This window comes from Dermacentor andersoni, chromosome 4 (assembly GCF_023375885.2).
Source record: "Dermacentor andersoni chromosome 4, qqDerAnde1_hic_scaffold, whole genome shotgun sequence".
In the NCBI taxonomy this organism is placed as follows: domain Eukaryota; kingdom Metazoa; phylum Arthropoda; class Arachnida; order Ixodida; family Ixodidae; genus Dermacentor; species Dermacentor andersoni.
In genome coordinates, this window is record NC_092817.1 from 65,791,210 (window position 1) to 65,818,531 (window position 27,322).

At 46.6% G+C, this 27,322-nt stretch overlaps 1 protein-coding gene across 1 annotated transcript; it reads left to right on the forward strand.

The window, feature by feature from the left end:
• The first annotated feature begins 924 nt into the window (after positions 1-924).
• LOC126536757 (cytosolic non-specific dipeptidase-like) lies at positions 925-26,760 on the forward strand. The gene is made up of 10 exons (XM_072287850.1): positions 925-1,172; positions 2,909-3,064; positions 6,785-6,942; positions 9,056-9,130; positions 11,167-11,311; positions 17,658-17,757; positions 19,495-19,666; positions 24,751-24,836; positions 25,701-25,861; positions 26,614-26,760. The coding sequence occupies exons 1-10, from the start codon at positions 1,029-1,031 to the stop codon at positions 26,659-26,661; spliced, it is 1,245 nt and encodes a 414-aa protein (XP_072143951.1). The 5' UTR covers positions 925-1,028; the 3' UTR covers positions 26,662-26,760.
• Positions 26,761-27,322: the final 562 nt, after the last annotated feature.

Consider the following 27,322-nt stretch of genomic DNA (forward strand, 5'->3'; position numbering starts at 1 on the left):
ACACGGCCACCGTCTCTCTCGCACTCAACTGACGTGCACGTGATCTTGAATGGAAACGAAAAACGTGTTCTTTCCTGTGTTCTCGTGCACACAACAGCAACTAGGTCTGCATTCTTACTTTTTATATCTCGTTGCAACTGCATTCACTTTTCTATTTATCTGAAAAATGTTTTCTATTGTACAAGTTTACCTACGATACTTATATATCTTGTCCCAACTACATTCACTACGCCGTGGAGACGCCACGCTCTTGTATCGACTCTGTTGGGCGTTGCCTTCACTAAAGCCTATGCATTCCGCATAGGGATGACCGACACCGCAACCTGTGACCACTGCGGCCATGGAGAATCAATTGACCATATTTTGTGCGCTTGCCCGCAGTACAGTCCACAGAGGGAATGCCTTCGCCACGAACTTGACCAACTGGACGACGAACCGCTATCGGAAAAAAGAATTCTGCATCACTGAAGGAACCTAACGTCACAGAAGAAGGCCGTGCAAGCGCTATTGCGCTTCGTGCGATCTACCGGCCTTTGCGAACGTCTTTAACTGGAACGCCTGGTGTGTGTGTGTGCGTGTGTGCGTGTGTGTGTGTGTGTGTGTGTGTGTGTGTGTGTGTGTGTGTGTGTGTGTGTCTGTGTTGTGTGTGTGTCCACGTGCGCCTGTTTGTTTGTTTTTAGTGTTATCCTCTCTGTCATTTTTCTAACCCCTATCTCCCATCCCCATTGTAGGGTAGCAAACCGGAGACTGATATCTGGTTAACCTCCCTGCCTTTCCTCTTCATCTCTATTTATTTATTTATTTATTTATTTATTTATTTATTTATTTATTTATTTATTTATTTATTATTTATTTATTTATTAGTGTACAATGTGGTCGTTTTTGCTTATGTGAAGCCAGTTTTCAAGTTTAATAGTAGAACCGTTTTTGAAGAGTCTCTCCAGCGGAATCGTAAAGAAATCGCGTGCGTACAGTATTGAGTGTAATTATCTTTGCAGGCGCTGGAAAACGAGGGCGTGCGTGTGGATATGGTGCCGCTGATAGGGGACCAAAATGTCTGCTACGGCAACAGCCGGTCTACGCCTCCGGTTCTGCTGGGTTCCACGGAATACGACAACAGGAAGAACACTGTGATGGCATACGGCTACCTAGATGTGCACCCGGCTAAAAAAGTACGCTGCATCACATTCTCGTCCGTTTATAGATATACAAATCGTCCACAGGCTAAAATAATTCAAAGCAAGAAAATATGCATATCTAAACGTTACAACTCAACACAAGGGGCCTGAGTGCAGTATATCAACAGACATCTTCAAGCTGTCGTGTTCATAATGATTCAGAGTCAATCAGAAAATTTTACGAGACACGGAAATCTGAGAAAAACTTAGCTGAATATCTGCGCAGCCTCATAGCGCAGCCCAGTATTCGCGTTTACTGCATCTACCAGTGTATGTGAACAACATTCTGATCTTCAAGGGGTGTGCGGTAGCGCGATTAAAAGACGGGACAAAAGAAGACACACAGGGATACATTGCAACCCTCACAAACATTGTGATGTTCGGTTTTACTGACTGCTGTTACAGGCTGCTCGGAAATTGAACGTTTTCTGAGATCCCCTGGTCCGTAAACTTTTGTGGTTAACTGTACGTCATGTCTATTTGCAGTTTTTCTGACCTGTCTCGCTACAGAGAGAGAGAGAGAGAGAGAGAGCTCTCTATTTAAAGACGCAAAGATTTGTCGTCGCAGATGTATCCGCTGCCTCCACACGAAGCTGCTTCGGTGCACGTGAGGGAGTAGTGCGGTGGGAAATATTTCCTGCGCCTGTAGTAAAAAGTGTGGCGTGAAATTGTTTTGGGATTGGTTCCAAACTCGCCTCGTCACGGTTGTCTCGCTGTGAGGCTCGGCGAGTGTGCGCTCGAGCCGAGGTGTGGGCCCTCAGGTTCCCAGCAACAGAATCGTGTCCGGGTGTCCGTACTATTGTGGCCCTTTCAGGAAAAGTAGGCGTGCTTAAAATGGAGATCGCCATTCGGGAAATTCTACCAGCTGCGCAGTTACGGCATATTTTGTGTGAGTCTGTGATTATCGTGATGAGTGTTTTTTCGGAGGTCCGGAACCATGGCTATGGCTACCTCTTCATCTCCTGTGGTGTCGATGCGCTGTATCGTTGCCGCGGCGATCTCACGGTGGACGTAGCCCCCGACGCTGACGGCGTGGGCACCTCTGTCCTTGTACCTGGTCGAGTCAGTGTACTGCGTGTCGGGAGAATTGGCGTACTTCTTTTGTAATGCTTCCGTGCGAACGCGTCGGCGGCTTCTGTTGTGTTCAGGATGCATGTTCCTGGATACTGGTGCGACATGCTCACGTAGACATGCTCACGCATGTTCGGGGGGTATGTGTTCCTTCTGTGCCCTCTCGTTGAGTGGCACGGACGGGTCTGTATGCCGTAGGACAGCTCTTCCCGCCTCCGTGAGCGCTAACCGTTCCATCTGGCTCACGAGGGGCGACACCATCAGTTCGCGTATTGTGTTGTGCATACCGAGCTCCTGCATGCGTCTGGTGGAAGTCCCTGCGGAAGCCCCAACGCCTGCTTATAGAAAGAGTGTCTAACATAAGCGCATCACTCCTTGTATATGTAAAATAATGGGTGCTGTAAGTCAGTCTACTGGTAATCAGCACGTGTATGATTTTGACTACGTTGGCTTCTTTCAGTCCGTGTTGTCTGTTTTAAGACACGACGTATGAGGTGCATGATTCGCGCTGTGGATTTTCCCAGATGTTGCAGGGCTGCCGCGCTTCCCCCGTCGCTCTGAAGTTGGAGGCCTGATATGTGGATTTGTTTAACTTTCGGTACGGGCTTTCCTTCAATCACTATTTCTGCCTCCGAAAAGGAAATCTTCACTTTGTGCAGTCGGATGGCTGGGACACGGAGCCGTTCGTTCCAGAAGATAGGGATGGCATGGTCTACGGCCGAGGATGTGCTGCTGGCAAAGGGCCCATGGTTGCCTGGATATGGGCCTTGAAGGCGTTCAACATAGCCGGCGTGGCGTTGCCTGTCAACCTCAGAGTGAGTGCCACAGAATCCATGAAGACAGTGACCTCTTTCGTGTTTGCTACAATGTGCACACTTTTTAAGAAAACGGGAGCGCATAACTTCTCGCTTCGGGCAAAATTTATAGTGTCTGCATCATATCTTACAAAGTTAAGTTATGCTGCAGACGGACTAGTTTAGTTGGCCTGACACTGAAGCGCGGTTTTAGGTTTCACTGCTCTAGAAATGATACCTAAACTTGGTGACGACTCATGCAAATGATCATCGAGGTAATTAGAACTCACCCCGGTCTGTGGCTCATTGACTATAGCGCTCTGCTTCGGAGCATGAGGGTGCAGGTTCGTTCCACGGCCGCTGCAGACGCATTACAATATGGAATTGACAGCGGAAAATGCTTCTGTACTTTCAGATCTTTTAAATATTTTATTGATTCGATAACATTACATAATTTTCTACGGGTGTCATATACAGGAGCAGGTTCCGTAGTCGGAGACTCCACGGAGGACCTCCCATCATGACAGACTTAGTGTAAAGAAGTTTCAGCGACAATATATACACTGTAAACGGAAATAACTCCGACGTGGGAGTAGAACGCTTGTCCTCTAGCGACCCCCCGGTTCGGAGTTTATTATGCTCTGTATGATCGAAGTAGAATTTTTACTCCGTGCGAGCGGAATTTTTGCGTGGAATTATGGGAGTTTATTTTTCTGCCTTTTCTTTATTTTTTGCTTTGCAATGGACAGAGTATTTTCGAGGTGCAACGGGAGTATAAAAAGAGGCGTCGCGTGAGTTTGCGTGAACATCTTTACATGCAGAGGCTGCTGGTCAAATTTCGAAATACGCACACAAGACCGCGTCAAATTCGACGAAACAAGTCAATGAAAGCACATACATCATAACATACATAAACATTTCAGAAATACCAAATGCAGAAATTTGAAAGACATCCTACGTACACGCGATACTCAAGAAGCAACGGTGCCAGTATATATAGCCACGATACTGTGTGCCTCGAAACCGCCTAGGGAGCAGCTGTGCTGTTTTCAGATTTATGATTCACATGCTCGTTCATACGCGATCTGCCTCGCTGAAATTAACAGAATACCTTAATCAACACAAAACTGTTAATTCAGAATAGTGAGAGAAAAAAAGTTAATGGCGTAATTTTTCAAAATTATCATGCCATTCTGAGTGCTGAAGCGACTTCGCACACTGCCGGCGGTCGCGGCCAAAAAGTAGTGCGTTAGTTACAGTAAGCAAGTAAAATGTAAGTGCGTGTGCTTCATAGCAAAATTAAATTTTTGCGATATAGTGGTAGCGTAGCAAGAAATTATTACGTGTGAGCATGACCCGCAGCAGCCGACGTAACACTAAAAAATGCGCAGTCATACATTTTATACACCGCACTACTTGCTCTGCGTCCAAGCAATCTCTCTCGGTTGTGAAAAGGAGCAACATTGCTGATCTGTCGAGTGAATCCTTAAACTCGGAGCCAGCAGGCATGCGTCTAAATCAGTGTCTCGGATAGAGCGTAATGTTAATGCAATATCGGAAGCAACGACGTGACCAAAACCTATATGCGCGTTAACAATTCGATTCACATCGCTCAATAAGAAGCTTTATTTACAGTACGCATACTTATGTCCTACCGTTTTTTCTTCGGGCGAGGATATCCGTTCAGAGATACATAAAAACAGTTGCTTGCACTCCGGTCTTTCTCACTGGCAACACAGCACCGCAACGAACTCGGGGTACGCCATTCGTGCGCGACTAGCATGGATGTCGTCGCTCGAACAGTGGCTGCTGTTGCCACTGCTACGCGGTCCTTTCAAACATTACACCGGACGTTGTCACCATGTATTCACAAGGACATCCAAGTCGCATTTCACGTACTGAAGAACACAAGCCAGGGTCACGCAGCACGAAAACACAGTCAGAACCTGAGCCGACATCACGAGCCAGTGAGCAGCTTCGAGGTATACCTAAGCCTTTTTCCGCACTTGAAAACGTTGCTCTTGCATTCATCGTTGTCAGCAAAGTGATCAGAGCTAACGTACTTGAAGCTGAGCTACAGTGAGCTTCAGGCATGCCTATAAAACTTTCTGGAAGGAAATACTGGAAACAAATTGACGAAACGCTGTCACGGAACGACACTTCACAGATGTAAACAAACCGTCAGCCATGAGCACTGCCGGCTCCGCCGAACGCGCCCGGTCGCTGGCAAGGCGCACAGCCTCATGGGAAGCGCCACGTGACCAACCAGTTTCGGTGGAGGGGAGTTTTTTAAAACTCCCTGTCGGAGTTTCACGGGAGAACAAGATTTTGAAGCGGAGTAAAATCGCGTCATGTCGCCTTAATACTCCCGCAGCTAGCCAGCGGAGTGAAACGAGGGAATGGTGCTGTTTTTCTCCGATACATCGGAGTAAATATTTCGGGAGGGGAGGTTTTAGGGCACATCACCTGTTAAAAACCCCCAGGTGGGTTTATTTTCGTTTACAGTGTATTATGAAGTTATTTGTCCGAGCGTGCAGTATAACTTTAACAACGGCGAGTGTCAAAAAAACGAACACCATACAATGTTTTAAAATTAATACAACGAAATTCAATGGCAGTCTCAAACCAAACACAAGTACGCAGTGCAAAACAAAGATACGCAAGGAGCTGATAAAACGCAAGTATAGCAATCAGAAGCTCAGGGCTATAACAAGAAAGCAGGGGCGGGCATGTCTCAAACCAAACACAAGTACGCAGTGCAAAACAAAGATACGCAAGGAGCTGATAAAACGCAAGTATAGTAATCAGAAGCTCAGGGCTATAACAAGAAAGCAGGGGCGGGCATGTTGGGAAATAAAAGCTTACAAAAGAAAAAGGAAGAAAGTTTATCATATGTGTAAGAAATACAAAGAAGAATATTACAATAGAAAACAATATTTTTGGCATTACAAAGCATGCCACAATAACAACCGCTACGTTGGTTATGTCCATCATCAAAATTTTCGGAAGTTGTTTTTTAGACGAGTAAGTAGGCTGCAAGGAATTTAGTAGTGGTGGAATATTGTTCCACAATGAAAAAGATGAAAATATTATTTTCTCTTTGCCGTAGTTAGTGCGTATTTTCGGAAGAAGTAAGTTATTGTCTCAAACAAACCTTGTACTCTTAGTATTGGCCAGATATGCTGCTAGAATTTACGCAGTCGGACCTTCTTCTTGATATATCTGAACAAAAGTATACCGAGATTGTAACTACCTAGCTTATAGACTATGAAAATGCATTGTCAGTAAGGAATTCTTTGTAGTTATTGTGCAATGCGCTAAATGTAAGCAATGTTGTGACCTGATTTTGCATTGTTTCTAATAATATCAAGTGCGAGCTCTATATACTTCCCCAACTTGATATGCCGTAACTAATGGGAGACTGTATGAACGAGTAACAGAGAGAGATAAGTGCAGAGTGATTAAGGTGAGCATTGATAAAAGTCAGCGTTGAAGCACCCCAGGGGGTTGAAATTAATTCAAAAACTCGTTTTCTACATCGATTTCTTTTTTCCTTAACAAAGAGCTTGATTTACGGAGACATGTTAGATGTAGTGCAGTTTAATTAAACCGACGCTATGTCCTCGCACGTTTCATGTGAGTCGCTATTGCATCATCACGTAGAAAAAGAAATTCAAGAAGGATAGCATGCAAGGAGGTGTGAGCGAAAGAGATGTAAAAATTTCTGCTGTTCTTGAACAGTTCGTCATCGACTCCACGAAGGAAGTGGGCTCCCAAGAAGTCATGGATTATATCCAGTCGAAGATGAGTTCCGATTTTTACTGCAGAACCTCCAGCGTTGTTCTGTCAGATGGCTGCTGGCTTGAAAGAAGTAAACCTTGCATTTCCTTCGGCCTAAGGTACGGCATTTTGGTTTTTCTCTTGCTGCCTGACATAAATCCGTTTTGTTAACATTTCCTTTGCGAAATACAGAGAATTGTAAAGATGACTTATTTGGTAAGTGATGATTACGGAAAAAGCTGCGCGAATGCGATGCATTCTTGCCTCCATTATCTGCACCCTCTTCGTGCAGTTTCATGACGCACGTAGCCTTTAATTACCAGCCTATGTATTTGCGATCCTGTACCAGTATAATAAAATCCGTGAATTAGCTTTGTGCGACTATCACCAACCTCTGGGAGCATTTTATTGGACATCGTCGCACATCAGCTATCGCTGTTTGGTTCGCGGGCATTGTCACGTTGTAGTGACAGTCAAGAACCAGGTAGTAGCAAAAACTGTGAGTAACGAAGTTAATACTTTATTGGATGAACTTGAAGACCAAGAAAAACAAGTTACACTCAAAGCACGATGATAGCGGTGAGCACAGTCATCGCTCTTTGAAATCTGATATGAGTGAGCACCACCGTTTGCTTCACATCTGCAACCTGGTTAGACAAGGTTCTTTCCCTATAAAAATAGTGGAAACATTCAGTAACGTTCCGATACCTGCAGACGCGCCTTAAGCCGTAACTTCATAACTTAATTCATAATTTGGTAGCAGTGGTTAGGCGGGCGAAAGAAGGTCGGAGGGAAAATATAAGCAATCTACTCGTGTCAGCACCTTCTTTTCAAAAGAATAAGAAAGAATCAGGTATGGTTATATGACATATTATCCACTTGAAATATTCCAGTGCCCCTCCTGCTTTTCAAACGTTGGTTGAGTTCACAACAGACAGGTAGCCCATATTCCTAATTGTAACACACAGCTCTATGGTCTTGTATTACACATCACTATACGAACAAAATGATCTCTCTAAAACGGGATGGTGATCGGTGCTCTGTATATGCACGCTTCTTTCTGTGTTGTTTATAGCTCGTTGCTGTAGATATTGACACGTGTGTTTGTTTATCCTTTTCTCGGGGACTGCATCTCACTCGCTAACAACGTTAGCGCTCAGCGCAAGACACGCCCGCAAGATTGGAACTCACTCGAATGTTATCGTGGATCCTATCTGTTGAGTATGTTCTCACCGAACCTTGTGTAATCAAGCTGTATCCGCGACACGAATTGTGTACTACTTTCTGCAAGGCACGCGGGCACCAGCGATTACGCTGGCGCCTTCGACGAGTCATGTATAAACGCCGACGTGCTTGACACACAGATCAGGTTTTCGACAATCGCCGACTGGGCTCGCTATTACCGTTGTGCTTTGAGTGTAACCTGTTTTCTGCGCACAGGTTCGTCCAATGAAGAGTTAGTTTCGTGATTCACAGTTCTTGGGGCGCAGCTCTTAAGCTCCTGTTCCTGCGTGCCCCGGCGTCGGCGTCGTCGGCGTAACCAAGAAACTGAGCATAGCGAAGGCTAAAAGGTCGAACGCGGAGCGCAGCAGGGGATGAAACGCGAGCGGAGCGTGAGTAGGAAAACGGAGGAAGAGGCTACAGTGAAAGCATGAGGCGGAAAGTGCAGGAGGATGGTATGGCAAAAGCGCGAGAAGAAAAGGGTAGCGCCGCTCTGCAGTGACGATGACTACCAGATGGCGCCAGCGTAAGGCCCGTCGTCTGTTCGCCGATGGTATGCGGCGAGCGCGTTCAACGATAATATATATGAAAAGAAAGCGCTGCATTAGCGGAGATCTGTTTGCGACGGCTGCTGTGAATCGCGCCCACCCGTCACCCACGCGCTGCCTCTCGCGATGTCCCGATTAGCCAGGCGGTCGCGCCACACTTCGCTCCGTTTGCAGCGTGCCGCACGAGACAGATTGTCCGCGCCAGTCAATATATCGCGAAATGAAAACACGTATAGAGCTGCGCTCAAATTTCATGTTAATGAGTATCGTAATTATCGATGCATTTTTCGCTACTGCGTTTTTCAACATCACTGCAGCGCGGTAACATATACCTTACAAGCACCTCTAATATGGTAACTGAGGTGTCTGCAAGATGTATATCTGTGTGTCAGCCGTATCAGTGTATTAACGGAACGTCCTCTTTGAGCCTGTTCTCAACATTCTCCTTTGAAATCTCTATCAGGGGCATGTGTTACTTCCAAGTCGACGTGACATGTGCCAGTCAAGACCTGCACTCTGGCGTCTATGGAGGAACAATGTGAGTTCTGTGGACGGCTATCAAAGTATCCTGTTTCAATTAAATGGACGTATAAAAGTGCATTGTCGGTGTCTCAAGCTTGCTTGAGAGAACATGCAGCCGAGAAATGATTGACAGGCGACGAGATTAGTGCGTTTACGGCCTAAACAAGCTAACGAAGACGGGCGTCTGTGCAACTTTAGTTGGTTAAACTTCGTAACGTTCGGTAGTATTCCAGTGTCAACTCACTGAACTTTTTTTGTGTGTGTGGGAACCAGCAACCATACAACAATCAGTGATTAACCATGGTGCGAAGTAATTTCAAATATTCATTGTCAAATTCCTTGAATTTATTCTTGTTCCTGGAAGTGGCTGCTTCATTTCACGTATCGAAAGAACACGCGTATCTGTTAGACTGTCTGTACATGTAGGTAAAGTTTATCTATATATGGGTACAACTTAGGAGGACAGGAGATGTTCCACCCAGATGACCGATGCGCGGCAGCCCATTGCCTCCACGACTAAAGAAATAGTCCCGAGTTCGAAGAGCGGACTGCGGCCATGTTCTCCGTCGGCGGGGTCGCCGGCCGTCCGGCCCATGGCGTCAGTTTAGAGTGCACGCCCATTGGCGGAGGTTCGTGCGCGTCCGCCTTTGAGGGGCCAATGCATCTGCCTCTAAAGTTGTACCCGACTATAGAGCCCTCGAATACGGCGTTCTTATTCATTGGAAACACTGCTGATTAATATTTAAAGCTAAGCTTTCTGTGTGAAACCCGCCGTGGCAGCCCAGTGGCCATGGCGTTGCGCTGCAGAGCTCTAGGTCGCCGGTTAGATACCGATCACAGTGATCACATTTCAATGGAAACAAAAGGCGAAAACCCTCGTACAGACATATTTAGATGCATCTCAAGGGCTACTGGAAGCATAGCGCGCGAAAGACGATCCACAAAGACTAGACAGGACAAGCGCTTGTCCTGTCTAGTCTAGTTTGTGGATCGTCCTTCGCGCGCTATGCTTCCAGTGTAACTATGTTTTACCAACCAGCCCAAGCCTATACTCTTCTGAATCTCAAGGGATCCCAGCTGACCAAATTAATCCGGAGTAACCCACTACGCCTCATAACTAAATCGTGGTTTTTGCTCGCGATATGATAAAATATTGTTTATTTGTTAGTGGAGCTAGCAAGACCACTTGTTGGTGCTGCTGTGGCTGGACTTGGATGGGGAGAAGGGAATGAGGCGACGGGAGCTACTTGATAGGAAGTGTGGAAAGGAGGCTGCGAGAGTGGTGAGGAGTAGATGAAAGCGTGTGTAGGGCGCACCGCCAACCGATTCATTGGGTCAGTCATGGCGTGAACCCCGCCGCAGCGGATGCGTAGCTGGGCTCGGTCGCGGCAGAAGAGACATGCTTCAGGGGTATTTGTTTACACTTGCGCTCGAGCTGGCACTTTGTACAAGACTACACAGACGGCCCCAAGTGGAGTGGCCCTACATCATTGAAGAGGGACGCTGCACATGAAGCTTCTTTAAGTCAAATATGAAATTAAATTCTGAAGTCTTAACTGTCACAGCTCCGATCTGATTATGAGGCACGCCGTAATAGGGGACACCGCAATAATTTTCGGATTTCATTGTTTCCATCGATATGTGATCGTCGTGGCTGGAATCGTACCCGAGACCTCGAGCTCAGCAGTGCTACGTCATAGCCACTAAACTATCACGATGAATTTAGTCAAAAGATGTGTAGCTCGACAGAGTCGCAAGGTAGTCAGGGTAGTCGAAAAACGAGAAGCTTACTTCGATAGTCAACTTCTATGGTTTCTGAGTGTGCTTGAATTTCGGTCTTTTTTCCATGTCATTGCTCCCACCAGAAAGACTGAAGAGGGCGCTGCGGTTATTGCCGCCCGATTCATCCTTTCTGGAGAGAATCATCTGAATATGAAACAGCTCGCCAAATTATCGGCGCTAGCGCTCAACTAAAATGTGTATTATCTCGCACTGCCCCTCCCGTAACATTCTTTCTATCTCACTCTTTCTCTCACCCTTGCTTGTCTCTAGCTTGGAAGGCATGTCTGACCTGGTCAGTCTGCTCAACTCTCTCACTGATGATGACGGATGCGTCTCAGTGCCGGGCTTCTGCGATGAACTGGCCAGCGTCACGGAAGATGAGAACCGGATTTTAGAACACGCCCTCTTCGACCTGGTATGACACTTCTACTGAGGCTCGGGCTAGCTGGTGCATATTTAATAATCAACGCAATGGTGCGACAAGGTCGAGGACATGAAGACAGACCTAAAGCACGCCGCATGCGCCAACGCGGAATCACTTGAGATGCACGTTTTGTGTGTTTTCATGTTCTCGTCTTTTTCGCACCCTTGCGTCTATATAGGGTCTGACATCTGGGGCGACGTGATGCTTTGCTGTTGCGACGGATCCTCCTGAAGTCTATCTGTCTATCACCATCAAGCACCATTTGATATAGTTCCTATCACGTCTGGCGTCCCTCAAGGCTTGGTCTCAGGGCCCTACTATTTTTAGTCTGCATTAATGACATCGTCACTCACATTGTATGTAACATAGGACCGTTTGCAGATAACGGCATTACATATAAAGAAATAAAAAGTTACGAAGACCACCTCACCCTGAACAGAAGGCTTAACGTGATAAATTCCTCGTGCGAACAATGGTAAACGTCTGTCTATCAACACCGACAAATCAGTGTCGATCAAGGTCGCAACAAAGAAGAATACCCCGACACTAAAGTTCAACAAAACAAGTATCTAGGACTAACTCTAGCATCTGACCTGAAGTGGAACAAACACATTGCCAACATCACCTCAGCAGCCGCTCGTAAGCTATTCTTCCTTAAAAGGTCTCTGGGGTTTGCTCCGAGTCACATCAGACTTCTATGTTACAAAACCTTTGTATTATACGGTCAGTACTAGAGTACGCTAACACGGTTTGGTGAACTGGAAAAAATTCAAAGAAAGGCGATGCTATTTATTTATAACAAATACAAACGTACTGACTCGCACACAGTACTTCTAGCGTCATTTGGACTAGACACACTGACAGACAGACCAAGGCAAGCTCGATTAAAATTTATGCATAATCTGCTGCACAACCGCTTCAACATACATTCTTCAAAGTATACTAACTTTTCTACGTCCCGGATTTCACGTCGCAAGCATAACAAAACGTAAGTTCAGTACTTTTGCAATATCGACACATTTAGATATTCATTTTTCCCTACTGCGGTTAGGGAGTGGAAATGTCTCGACTCATTTATAGCTAACATAGAATCGCCATCAATTTTTTGTAACATGACAGAGAATAATAAGCACTAAACTACTAAAACGATCCCCATATTTATGTAAAATTAATCTTACGTTGTTCATGTCAATTTCTTATGTTGTATTAGATTGTAATAAGTTATAAACTGCTAGGTTGTAAATATTTACGTTGTATTAGAGTCTGTTATTACAGTTATGTAGCCTATTTCCTTTTTGTATTTCGTACACAGGCTTCTTGTTCTCTGAAATGTGCTGTATCACGTTGTACGCTAACGTTGTACGCTCACGTTGTATTAACATGCTCACCTTCTACGGTCACGATATAGAAACTGGCAGTATTGAAAATAGCTAAATAAATAAATTACTCTGCAGGTGCTCAACAAAGTAATTGCAATGTCTCTTTAGGAAGTAAATTACGAGATTTTATAGGGTAATCATTCAAGTTGAAGCTAAGTATAGGCACGGCGATTAAAAGCATGAGCACGCAGTTCAAATTGGGTCTCTCTATCGCCTCCATAACCGCCAAGCATTGAATAATAATGTCTAATATTAGAACAACAAAAGAGTTAAAATGGCACACAAAGATTTTAATGTAATTGTAAGCATGCTGATTATATTGTACACATAGCAACTAGCTTTCTGTATTCAGATCTGCTCTAACGCAACGATAAGCAGGCAATACTCATTGGAACAGAAATTAATAACAGCTCTCTCTCTATGAGGAAAGTGATTGCAGTCGTGCTAATGTTTCGTTTGTGTATGGTACAACAGAGATCGTGTGCGCGCAGACTGAGAGAGACAGAAGAGAAAGAAAACATTTATTTCAACCATCGAGGTCGTTGCTCATGAGGTCGAGTGGGCGGTGTCCTCATTCCAGGACTCCAATGGCGATGGCTGCTCGACGAAGTTGCTGGACGAGCGCTTCTTGGCCCGCCAGGGTATCGCCGATCAACTGTACCCCCCACCATTCCAATTACGTGCCAGGCGTCTTTAAGTGTTGAGGTTTGACCCCGCACCCCCACGAGATGTGTAAGAGCGTAGGGCGTGTGTCGCCGCACCAGGGGCAGATGCCGCGATATGTATGTGGGAGCATTTTACTGTATCTGTGTAGGTTTGGGAATGTGTTTTTTTGGACAAGTCTGAGCGCTACTGTTTCTTCAGTTCTGAGCATATTATGAGGGGGACGATAAATCCTGCGGTCGAGCCACTGGATCTCGAGGTGTTCGCCGTAATTGGATGGAAGGGCACGAAGGTAAAGGGCGGGGATTGATGGGACGGTTAGTATTGTCTCGCTCGGTTGGTTAGCGCTCGAGCTAAGGCGTTCGCCCTTTCGTTCCCCTCCTGTACCGCGTAACCCGGCGTCCGCGTGATTCGATGTGATTCTTCCAGCCTGGGGCCCAAGATCGGAGCCGCCAGCCGCGATGTTTGTCCGTTGGTAAAGTTATGGCAGGCCTGTTTTGAGTCGGTAACGACGTGAACTTTCCTGCCCACTCTGTCTTGGTTTATAACTCGCGCCGCGGCTATGATCTCAGCCGCGGCTGGTGTCGCTGCCCTGACGGAGGCCGCGAGGGTCAAGGAGTTGTCTCCCGTTCACGCACGCCGCCACTTCCACGTACGTCATGTACTGGTCACTCTTGAAATGTCGGCGCTGTTTGTCGACGCGAGCCATGCGTCGGCCTTCATGGAGTTCATGACTCATGTGCTTCGGGATGGCGCTCGCCTTGATCCTGCTTCTGGCCTCGGGCGGGAATGATCGTTTCCCATCGAGGGCGTCGAGCTTCGATGCCGTTCCGGTTCGGTGGATGGTGGCCCTGCCCGCCGCAATATTCTGTAGTCTGGCTTTTTGCGAAGCCAGAACCGCGTCCGACAGCTCGGCGAAGGTGTTGTGGATCCCGAGAGCCACTAACTTCTCGTTAGAGGTGGTGACGGGGAGACTTAGGCCCGTTTTGTACGCGCCTGTGGTGATGGCATCGGCTTGTTCTTCGTCTCGCTTGTTTAGCGAGTGGCAGTGATAGGGCTTGCTACACGTCACTCTTATGGTCACCAGGGCCTGGACGAGGCGGAGCGTGACCTCTTCTCGCACGCGCTTGCGGCTTCTTTCTCTTCTTTTGATAATTCACGGGATCTGGTTCGTGGCGAACCTTAGGGTTTGGATGGTGTGGGAGACTTTCAGGTCGCTCTGGATCCAAAAACCTAGAATCCTGGTCTTATTGCCCCGGTGATCTTCTGGCCTACTAGATAGAAGTCGATGGTGTCGGGGGACTTGCACATCTCTCCTCCATGAACCTGGATCACCTCGGACTTTTCGGACATACAACACATGCCGCTCACTGCCGCAAATCTCTCCACGGCCGTCGCAGCCTCTTGAAGGGTCGCCTCTCTTCGCGCGAGGGAGCCCTTGGTGGCCCAAAGCGTGATGTCGTCTGCGTACAGGACGTAACCCAGGCCTGGTACTTTTCGCAGCTCTTTGGTCAGCGCTAGCATCGCGGCGTCGAACAAAGCTAAACAAATTAATTATGGATTCGTACCAACTAGCCCGCCAACGCATTATGTTGAAGAGAATTGGGGAGACTATCGCCCCTTGCGGCGTTCCTTTGTTCAGTACGTCGATCTTATCCGATCGAGTCTGGCCTATTCCGATGGTCGCCGTCCGACCCGTGAGGAACGATTTGACGTAACTAAAGAAGAGCGCTCTTCGCAGCTGATGCCGTTCACTTTCTGAGGATGGCCTCGTGAGAGATGTTATCGAAGGCCCCTTTCAAGTAGAGTGCGAGCAGGAGGTGTTCTCCTCCCTTCGGTGTTCCCTTGAGGACTTCTCTTAGGATTGGGAAAGCGTCTTGCGCAGAGTCCCGGCCTGAAGCCCAGCATGGTGTGCGGGAAGAGGTCGTAGTCTTCTATCTAGTGTTGGACGCGGGCTTCGATGACCATCTCGTACAGCTTGCCGAGGCACGACCATCTCGTACAGCTTGCCGGGCTTGGGAATAGTCCCGATTTCCACGTGTTTCCACTTGTTCGGTAAGTGTTCCTTGCTCCAGAGTTCTTCGTTTAGGTATTCGGTCGAGCCCAGGATGTGCATCGGGCTCAGGTTTCTAATCATGGCGTTGATAATTCTGTCGGCCGCGGGAGTCGTGTTGTTTGCGCTGCACGCTTCGCGCCGCCACGTACACTTCTTCCTCCGTGATCGGAACGTCCAGTTCTGGTCCTGGTCGCACTTCGTATCTTAGGAAACAGGGTCGCACGGGGTCGCTACCCAAATATCTGGTATTTAGGGCGTCAATCAAGCCCTGATGAGTCCAGTGGAATTTGTGAGCGATTTCTTGGAGCGTCCGACTGTTGCCAATTTGGCTTGTCAGGCTCGATCAGGCAACGAAAGATGACCCGTGCACGTCTGCGCCGTGCTCATGGTGCACTTGAGCAATGTGCAAAACTGGCTTTTCTGTTATCTGCTCGATTCGGAGACGGAGCTTCCGGTTTAACCGCTGGCTCTTCCACTGTTTGAGGAGGCTCTCACGAGCTTCCCACATGTGTTGAGAGCCGGCGGTCGACTTAGGGCTGTTACGTCTTAACGCCACAAAGGGTGTTAATTGAATGTTTTCCCCGTGTCCAACCACCGCACCTCCTACCCAGACGTCAACGCGGCGCGGACAACGACTAAAAGTGCTCACCCCAACATTACCTAGAAACCGAAGAAAAGGATGAAATGGAGGGAACCACGACAACGAACTGATAGGAGCAGTTAATTAGACGCATCAAATCACCACCCATCCCTCGGCACTTATCCAGCCGTCAATACAGCGTGTAAACCCGCTGTTGCAGTGTTCCACGAAAGGCTCTCAGCCGCCTATCGCCTGACAGACTGAGCGAAGAAGAAGGGAGGGGGGGGGGGGGGGGGGGGGGCAACGACGAACGAACTAGGTGTCGCCGGTTGAGTTCTTTTCACAGATTCCAAACGAGTTTCTTCGGACGCGTAGTTACTGCGGCTTATGGTGAGCATGGCAGTGGTGCCGCAATGGAGTCGACGATGGTGATTTGATGCTGGACAGTCTTCAAATTCCCTAATCAATTCGCCTAGAGAAGATGACGGTATTAAAAGCAGAGACTTTTCGAGAGCTAGGACAGAGGGTCCTGATGTGAACTGAGACATTTAGCTTGCTCCTGCATGAAGTGGGCTTCCGTAACTTTAGCTTTGTAACTAAGCTAAATAAACCATTTTTCCTTCATTTTCTTCAAGCTGACGTAGTAGTCGATGGGCTTGGCAGATTCGCTGCCCACAACGCCACCCTAGCCGCAACAGGGCGTGTCGACCGTGCGCTATGTGGTTTTGGTGGTTTAGATGTGCGCGTCCTGATGTACTGCATCCATTCCGCTAAGTCCGTTATACCGCTCTCGCACGGGGGTTAATGCATATACGCCCCCAAGTCTGTGAGCCTAATTTCGCCAATTGTTCTCTGGAGTTTCGGAGTGTATACCGAGATGCTGAGGATGTAGTGATCGTTGCTCAGTGTTTCTCCCAGATGCGTCCACGAGGATTCCTTAAATTTTCGCCAAATGGCAGTTCCGGAAACGTGTCTCGAGTAACACTGCTGCTTGCTGGGGTTGGTTGGAGTAGGTTGGCTATCAAATCGGGGTCCGTTCGGTCCAAAGCGTTGAAGAGTGGCCTCTTCTTCTGCGTGTCTTGCTGGTAGGCCCAAGCCTCCTTTTTACGTGTGCCCTCTTTGCAGCAAATGTGTGTTTTAGCACATACCAACTCGGCCAAGAAGCAGTTCTCTTGAAGGCACTGCGATTGTTCTTGTGCGTTATTGTCAAAATAGCGGTCCTATGTACTTCCTCGAGGTCTTTTTCTCTAGTAGTGTCGTTGAAAAGACGGGTATTTTAACCGCGATCAATGTTCTCTTTTCTTATGGTTCTTTTTTATTACGGGCAAACATTCAGCGACCAGAGCACTTTTTTTATTTATTTAACGAAAGAAGTCTACACAGGGTATCACGTTATTCTAGCATTTAAAAACGTTATTCGCCTGTATGCTAGCTACAATAATGGCAGCGCATTTTACAGCACATTTGACATTACTCATCGATAACAATGCGGTCGTCAGAAAGTACGATCCGTACAGCCGTCATTATTTATTACATTCTCCCGTGTTCCTTAACATCCGGTCAAAGGGACAAACAAAACTAGGCTTTTTGTAAGGTCATGATTGCTTCTTTGAGCAAGCATGACAATAAAATTGTACACTCACGAACGTTGCTTTCCAGGATACCTATCGCGAGAATCTGGGTGTGCCTCAACTGACAGAAAAGAACAAGGTGGAGGCATTAAAGCGCATCTGGCACTGCCCATCTCTTAGTATTCATGGTAAGCTAAATCGAGCGATTCTGACTTCGACAAAGGTCGAGAGAAAATGGGAGGAGAGTGGGAGGGAGAGAGAGAAATAGAGAGGTTGAAAGAGAGAGAGTGCATGCGTGTTCGCGAATAACAGCCGCTCACAAAGTACGATGCACCAAACAATTCTCCTTCATTAAAAGTAGCCTGTTCACCTTACTTTTCTCGAGACAACAGAGCGCACTGACCATTGGCGAGCGCGATAGTTAGCGCTCACTAGGGCTGTCGTGCTGCTGGTCTTCAAGGGCATCCGAAGCAGGGTAAAATAAAGTATTCACATTCTGGCTTAGTCGGCACTTAACCAACTACTGGCTGCACCTGCATACAGTCCGCACAATTATACTCAGTTTCTCCAGAGTTGCTAATGCAATTTTTTCGAGGCGGTCAGTGGCCAGCAGAAGGCCAGCCATCAGGTTGTGTTCAATTTTGACATGTCGTACGAGTCGTGTTTCCAACAAAAAGCGGTGATATGAACAGAAAGAGACAAGCGCATAGAACAAGCGTTGTGTGCTTGTCCTGTGTCGCCTCAACGCCGCAAGCTAAGTCAATAATAACCAACTCGCCCAGCTATCCATGTTGCCAAGAAAAAGTAATACGAAAGCACATCTACCCGTATAATTCAAGCGATTAGCCATAGCCACATGACCAGCCACACTATAGATGTATGCTCCTCGATCAAGCACAGAGCAGCTTCTGTGCATCGATACAATTACATTTGCCATTATTGAAAGCGATAAAGTATTTATGTGCGCCATGTAAACTGTATTTCAGCAAAAAGAATTATAGATATCTCTTATCATTCATCAATTTGTTCGCTCATTCAAAATAAGCCAATAGATAGTCAGTGTTTGATATCCTTCTTTTTACTACGTCCCTACCCATAGTCGTTGCTTGACGCGCACCATAGGAGCCACTTAGCCCGAATCCCCACCTTAAAGGGCTTTTAAACCACCTCTGATAATTCAAATAAAAGCACGTGCCTTACTCGGACGACCTTCCGATACCTCCTTCACCCTTTATAACGACAACAAGGTCCTGCATGTAACGTAATTAAAACTTTAAAGATAAATTCTGGAGTTTTATGTGCCAAAACCACGATATGATTATGAGGTACGCCGTAGTGGGGGACTCCGGATTAATTTTAACCGTCTAGGTTTCTTTAACGTGCACCCAATGCACGGGTGTTATTGCATTTCACCCCCATCGAAAGGCGGCTGCCGCGGCCGGGATTTGATCCCGCGTCCTCGGGCTTAGCAGCGGAACGCCAAAGTCACTGCGCCACCACGGTGGGTAAAGTAAAAGCTGTCGACCTGTCCACATACGAGAGACATTAATGCGATCCGTCTGAAGGCAAGCTTCATGCAGTCGCACGCGCGCTCTTCCTCGTCGTCTCGCTTGCCTCTCGTGCGCTGTCAACTTATTTCGCTTCCTGTGGCATTGTCTTACGAGCACTGTCTTGCTTTCGTGTAGCACCGCGAGTACGACGGCAAGAGCCTGTAGCCGAAACGCACCGCTCGCTCGCCTTCAAACTCACAGTGCCTTGGAGGGCCTGTATGTAAAATTCATCCCGTTATCAATGCCATTCTACATAGCGATTTGTGCATTCCTTTACTTTCAGCTATGACACCTTTCACGCAGACTTGGAAGCCTGTCTCAAGCCACCATGCTGGTCAAATAACTTTGATTTCACTTTTTTCCCCCGTCTCTAAGGCATACAGGGAGCTTACTCCGGTTCCGGTGAGAAGGCGGTGATTCCAGGTCACGTGATCGGCAAGTTCTCCGTTCGCACAGTGCCATATCAGCGAAGTGAGAAAGTGTGCGAGCTCATCACCAAGCACCTCGAGGGCGAGTTCGCCAAGCGCAATAGTCCTAACAGACTGAAGTAAGTATTTCGCTGCAGACAAAGAATGAGATCCAATACAGACCCAACAGGCTCAATAGGCCCAGGGCATAGGCTCAATGGTAGCGTTTACATATGACTGCGAGAAGTGGCACATCGCATCGCGTTTCTAGCTCGTCGAATCCGTGAAAACGACGCATTAATGCGCCAAGGAATCGCATTAATGCGCCAAGGGAGGGTAGCTTCGAGAAGCTACAAGTCGTCTATCGCGAGACATGTAAACGCTGGCTTATCGCAATGAGGGAGAGAGAAGACTGCCTCGGCTGCCGTCGTGTGCTCCACTGACCGGCGAGACGCGCTCGCCGGAAACTAGCACCGGCTTGCTTCGGACGAAGGAGGATGCTCCACAAGTAAACGCTGTCGCACAGAATAACAGTCGTGCGCTAAGAAAGTTGATACGCGATATACTATCGCATTGACTACAACACTATAACATACTATACTATAACATGGACTACGATAACATACGATACTATAACATGGACTGGCAGTCCATGTTATATACACTCTCTCCAGCTGATCTATACGACCGTTTCGTTCAGATTCTCCACAATTACAGAAACAAATGCACCCGGTTTGTAAAAGTGAGATTACGTCGAGAAGAGAACAAATGGCTATCGCCACAAATTTTAGCGGCAATTAAGGAAAAAGACCTTATGTGGGCCCAAGCTAAAAGGGCTCCAAATTGTCCGGAGCTACTACTGAAATTTAAAACATGTAGAAATCGAGTGAATTCCATGACTCGGCTAGCAAAGCGAAATCATATGCGCCAAAAATTCAAAGAAGCTCGTTCGGACGTGAAAAAGACGTGGTCTCTTGCAAATGAATTAGGAGGTAAATTCAAACATGATGGTCGCCTGTTCCCACTTGAGTCCCATTTTTCTGCAGATGGAGCAACTGTTTCAAATGAATTTAATACATACTTCTCGCAGGTTTCTGGTACTGCTAAACCACACCCTGATCACTGTACTTTAAGGAACAGCGTATACAAATCTGCACACCTTCCTCCTCTATCAGAACTTGATCTCAGATCAATTCTTTTTAATCTAAAGACTGGTAAATCACCGGGCGTTGATGGCATTACTGTGGACGAATTACGCAGAAATTTCGACGCTGTTAAGTATGTGCTGTTATCACTGCTGAATCACATTCTAACCAATGGTATTGTACCTACAGAAATGAAAAAGGCCATAGTCATACCGCTCTTCAAGAGTGGTGCACGAAATAGATACGAAAATTATCGCCCAATTTCAATTTTGCCGTGTATCTCTCAAATATTAGAAAAACACCTTCTGCAAGTCATGTCATCGTACCTCGACACCAGTAGCATTATTTCAAGTACGCAGTACGGTTTTGTTCCAGGCAGAGGCACACAGGCTCTCCTTGAGGATATTTCAGACATTATAAATTCAGCTTTTGATGCTAACCAGGTCGTATGTGCTCTTTTTCTTGATGTTAGCAAAGCTTTCGACAGTGTTTGCCATAGTCTTTTGTTATATAAACTTTCCTTGATGGGATTTCGTGGGCCTTTCCTAAAACTACTCTCTAACCTTTTGGAGGATAGAACGCAGTTAGTCTCCATTGGTCAGTACCGGAGTAATACAACTTCAATAAAAGCCGGAGTACCTCAGGGATCTATATTAAGTCCACTTCTTTTCAATCTATATGTGAATGACCTTGCCGCTGCTACCCCTATTTTTACATTTCAGTACGCAGACGACACAGTTATCTTGTCTCAAGCTCCCCGTTTTTCAGATGCAATCTCCCTTTTACAAGATGCAACGATCAGCGTTATGAACTGGTTTAATAACAATGTCATTAAAGTAAACGTCTCGAAAACACAGCTTATATGTTTTCATAATCCTTTGAAGAAGGTCAGTTTAAACTTTCCATTACTGGCACACTCTTCATCTTGCTCCCCCTGCACCTGCTCACCCGTTCCATATGTTTCAACAGTGAAATACCTCGGCGTTTTCCTCGACAGTGACTTCACATGAAGTACGCATCTGGCCCATATATGCTCAAGATTACGTGCAGTTTCAGGTACATTATACCATATCAGATATTACATGCCACTCTCAGTTCGTAAAATGGTTTTGCAAGCTTTGGGTTACGGCATGCTTCGCTATGGGATTACGGTGTACGGTCACTGCGCGATTCGATGGAAAAATAGAGTCAACTCTATCCTTCGATCAATTCTGAAAATTATTGGTTATGATTTAGGTTTAACCACCGGCATCGACCTTTTCAAAGCCTTAAGGTTGCCAGATTTTAACGCCCTTCTAGCGGAAACGGCCATCCTGAGGCATTTCTGGTCGCACAAATACAAGGTTGAATATGTTCCTGCTCGTTGTCTCCGGCCGAAAGACCGTTTTCGGGTGCCTCGCTGTTCTACCAAGTACGGTCAGCGCACTCGTCATTACTTCATCCCTTCCTCTCTCAATAAACTACCAGCAAGCGCCTTTCGCGCGAAATCAAAGTATAAATTAAAACAAATTCTTCGTCGCATTAACCTCTAATCCATTATGCGGTTTGGTTTCTTTCATTTGTATTAAAACCCTACATAAATTTAGGGTCAATTTATTTGTTTCATTTTACGCCTACTGATGTGTGTGAATAGAGCCTGGAAAGAATACTTTCGTTTTGTTTCAATGCCCTGCTCCCTGCTGACCTCATATGTATATTCCTGTCTCTTTTTGGTTCCTATTTTCATTTTGTCTTTTTTGGCTGTTGTCAATAGGATAATTGACGGATTTTAAGTGACATACAAATGCCTGATGTATGTTTTCTTGCTCTGTTTAAGAATTGTGGGTTATGTTACTTTTCATCGCAGGATACGTGGTTTGTTTGCAATTTTTTGCCTCCTCATTGCTGTTTGTGTATATCCCTTGTGTCCGTGCCTGTTAACAATGCTTCTGCATATCTTGCGTTATCCGCGATATTACATCGTGTTAAACGCTGTCTGTCGGCTCTGCCCTTCAAGCCCAATGCGGCTTTGGCAGGCCTATTATGTATTAGTGTTAGCGGAATTCTGTGTCAATAAAGTATTATTATTATTATTATTCGCGTAAACGCGGCGCCGCTGCCGAAAAATATGCTGGTAGTAGTGGTAGCCTTCATAGAAGTATGGTGAGAGCCAGCTATAGTAAAAACCATGTAGACTTTTTTACCATGGCAAACCCGCTTAGAGCTCACCGCTGGAAAAATAAAAAAGCTTATCTGTTATCCGTTCAGAACCATCATCATCATCAGCCTGGCTACGCCCACTACACGGCAAAGGCCTCTCTCATACTTCTCCACCTACTCCGGTCATGTGCTAATTGTGACCATGTTGTCCCGGCAGACTCCCTTAACCTTACACCTATCATTCTTCTTTCCATAGCTCGTTGCGTCGTGCTCAATTTTCCGTCGTGCTCGTGCCCTTTTCGTAAGCCTCCAGGTTTCTGCCCCGTAGGTGAGTACTGGTAAGACACAGCTATTATACACTTTTCTCTTGAGGAATAATGGCAACCTGCTGTTCATGATCTTAGAATGCCTGCCAAACGCACCCCGGCCCATTTTTATTCTTCTGATTATTTCCGTCTCATGATCCGGATCCGCGGTCACTACCTGTCCTAAGTAGATGTATTCTCTTACCACTTCCAGTGCCTCGTCATCTATCGTAACTGCTGTTTTCTTCCGAGACTGTTAATCATTATTTTAGTTTTCCACACATAATACGCTGTTCAGAATACGCTCGGTCTAACGGCGCAAGAAGAACGAAAAGGGGGAAAAAGCGAGCGGACACACGCTTCGTCGGTCGTCTTCCAATCGTGCGTTAGCACAAACTGACCCACCAACTTTGTGTTCTGTTAAAAGTACTTCATGAAGCGCTCATGGCGTCTTTGGCACGTATTTAAATTTAAGGGCTCACCATCCCGAAATTTCACAGTGCGTTTCGGGAGTTAGCAAAGCATCTCCTTAGACCAGTTGGTCCGTGACCAAGAAGGAAAACAGAAGCGCGAAAGAAACATAAATCAGAAAGCGCCAGTCATGTGTTCTCGTCTCGTCCTCGTTTCTTTCGTACTCCTGTTTTCCTTCTCGGTTATCAGGGGCGCTATAGTTTCGACCACCAGCCGGGGTTCTTTAAATCGCGCCCACAGCACGGCACTCGAACGCCTTCGTGTTCCGTCCATATCGGAATGCGGCCGCCGCTGCTGGCACTCGAATCGAATGTGCTCATACGCGCTACTTCATAGCCACTCAGCTGCCGCGCGGCGGGCTTTGGGGCATGTATCAATAACGACGAGCGGTTGGCAGTACTAACCACCAGGCAATAAAACTCTGTTACGTAACCTGGATTCGAGCCCATCGTTGTGCCGTCGTTGCTGTGCCGTCATTGTTGTCGTCGTGTTGCATTTTGAGGATGACATTTTTGCATCCAACTTAGCAGCGAAGCTGTTAAGGGAAAGTTTCGCAGCCTTGTGTGTGCGCCGGTGAAGGTTGGCGTGCGGCGTTGTGCTCGTAATCAAATGTCAATCAAATAACAGGGAGAGTTCGATTACTGCCTTTTTTTTTTTTGCTTTGAAGTAATTATCGATCTTCATGAAAAAAAATTATTGCCTTTCTTATACCTCACTGCAATAGATAACAACTTCCTTGCGTGGTTTTCTTAGCCAGTATTGCGTAATTTTTAGCTGTCACGTTTTAGGCGGCTCCATGATCGAGATGAACTAGGAATTTGTACGGCTGCTGCGGTGAAAGCTGTGAGCAGCGCCCAGCAACGCAGCCAGCGTGTGAACCAAACAGACTGGGAGATCCGAAGCAGCCGTGTTACCAGGGCGTCAATGAGAACGCACAGGCGGCATCGGTAGTGAATCATCACTATTGGAAAGCCAGCAAACAGGGCCCTACCGCTTCCGAAAGGTGTGAGAACTCGATCATACAGCTTCGCTATCTTTTATGTATCAGTTACCTCAGATCGACGTACATCTGCGAAGCGTTTTCTCTCTCTCTCTCTCTCTCTCTCTCTCTCTCTATTGTCGTCTGCTGGCTAAATGGGAAATTTGTCTCGCTCTTTCTTTCAGGGTCACCATGACAACCAGTTGCGAGCCGTGGACAACGTACCCAAGAACCGCCAATTTCCGAGCCGCGCAAGCTGCCGTCAAGCAAGGTATTTATTACCACAAGTGCAATGAAGTATACAGTATCCTGCAGGGTAGGAGAGCAGGGTGAGGGGGCTAGCTGGATACCATTGAAGGTGAAAATAACGTGCGCGGGAATAAATATACGGGCACGAGATCATCAAACACTGACACCAAGGACAACATAGGGGAAATTACTTGTGCTTAATAAATGAAATACACAAATGATAAATTAATGGATAAAAAAGTGGATGAAAAAACAACGTGCTGCAGGTGGGAACCGAACCCACAACCTTCGCATTTCGCATGCGTTGCTCTACCATTTGAGCTACCGCGGCGTCGTTTTCCCATCCACTTTCTTGGGTATTTATGTGTCCTAGTAGAACCCTGGGAGTGTTAGCCAGCGCCACCACTCAAAGACCTTGGCAGCGGACGTGGAATGTCGTTTTTGCCGCAGGCGTCACGAGAGCGTGATCTTTTTTGGGTGAAGGCAATTGGTCACTACACCCACATGTGCTACCTGAAGGCATCAATGTTGCCGGATTCGAGACCCTCGTTATGTAATCAACGAGAAGAAAGGGGGTTAACCGAGGGGCCCGATTTTTATTAGTTTGCTGTTTGCTGGCTCAAATCGGGCCCCTCGGTTAACCCCCTTTCTTCTCGTCGATATATATATATATATATATATATATATATATATATATATATATATATATATATATATATATATATATATATATATATATCATTGCAGATACTGGCTCTTGAAAATGAAACACCATGAGAGCGTTATAACATAGGGGTCCAAGCAAAATAGTAATGGGTGTGTGCTTCCGAGTGCAGCCACATCAAGAGCATGGTGCGCTTGTTAAGTTACCATCTGTCCTTTGCAGTGTACGGCACGGTGCCAGGCCTGATTCGCAGTGGTGCCAGCGTAGCCGCCGCATCTACGCTGTACGGCAGAGCGAGCCTCAACACGATCCAGGTGCCCATCAGTGCGGCCAGCGGCTACTGCGTCAACGAGAACATTCCCGTCGATGACTTGGTTCGAGGGGTGAGCTGAGGGATGGCATCCCGTGTACGGCTTTCTGAATATAGTTCAATGGACGCTAAGTATTCTGGTAAAATAATTGTGGCACTCAGATAAAGCGAGTATAAAGAAGTTGTTGTTGGCCTATTTGGTACGGGTTCATCTTAGAAGAGAAAGAAACGCTTAAAAAAACATTAACAAGAGGCAAACCCAATGGGGCTTTGGTGAGGCGCCTCGATTATGCTCATTGTTTCACTCCTTAACAAGTATAGCAGCAAGCTATCGTATGGCAGCTTTTCCGGTGAGCATGGGTGCATCTTGGAGGGATTCAGTCGTTTAACACAACGACTGACCTCTGTAGCCCAGCAAGGTAGATTTTTAGCACATCCGATTAGGCCGATAGATGTCCGCAGCAGAAGGAACGCTGCGGCTGGCTCGCCATGTCGCAACGCAGAAGTGGCACAAAATAAAAAATAAAAAGTTAAAACCACAGGCCTGTGCTTTGAAGAGAAAACAAAGGAACACAGATAGACAGCACTGACGTCACTGGTTTTATTCCTGGCAGGACACGAGCATTTACGAGGGTCATATCCTGAAAGTAATGTGCGACAACTTTTCACTAGTGAGCTACTTTCGTCAGCCCCCTGTGCTCTATTTTGCAAACAACCATTCTACCGTCGCATCACATGCTGCGTCGTGCTTTGTCACTCCGCGTATTGTTTGAACACCGTCCGAGGAGCTCAAACGCAGCGCTGAACCTTGCTTTTTATTTGCAGGCGAAGTTGTTCGCAGCTTATTGCTACGAAGTCGCCAGGTTTCCGTGAAGCGTAGAACGGTTCAGCACCAGAGGAAAAACAGCTTCCACCTTCCTTGCTTTCACTCACTTGTGAGCAACTGGCTTAAATAAAGAAGTTTCACCAAAACATCGTCGTGAAGTTGCTTCTCCCGCCATTTTCTTACGGAAGCGCCAGATGCCACAAAGAAGTGAGCTACTTCAAGGACTCACTTCAATCACAAAATACTCTACGCATTTGTCTCCCTGCTCAACATGACAAAAAAGAAAGAAGGAAAAGAAATACTAATCAGACATCGCTAGCATCGCCGCCCTGTACCCATAGAAAAGCATTGTTTCTGTATGTAACGACCGTCGTGTACACGCAGTGCAAAAAATACAACGCAGATTGATCCATCTCCAATAGACATCGCTAGTAACGGTCATTTGACGCGTGCGTTACGTAAGAATGGGACTCAACATGATTTTATTCACGCCTATACAAAGTCATACGAAAGCAACATTTTAGCAGTATCTTTCATCGTTGTCGTTCAAAACTTCATCGGAGGCTATTGTGCAGTGCAAATAGTTGCTCAAGGGCGAGAAACGCCCCTATCTGCAACGGTGACAAAGTGTTTCATCGTCTGTTGTGTACGACAGCCCCAAAAATAGGCCGTCTTCCAAGAAAAAACTCGCAGGTCCTCCTGCTGTAC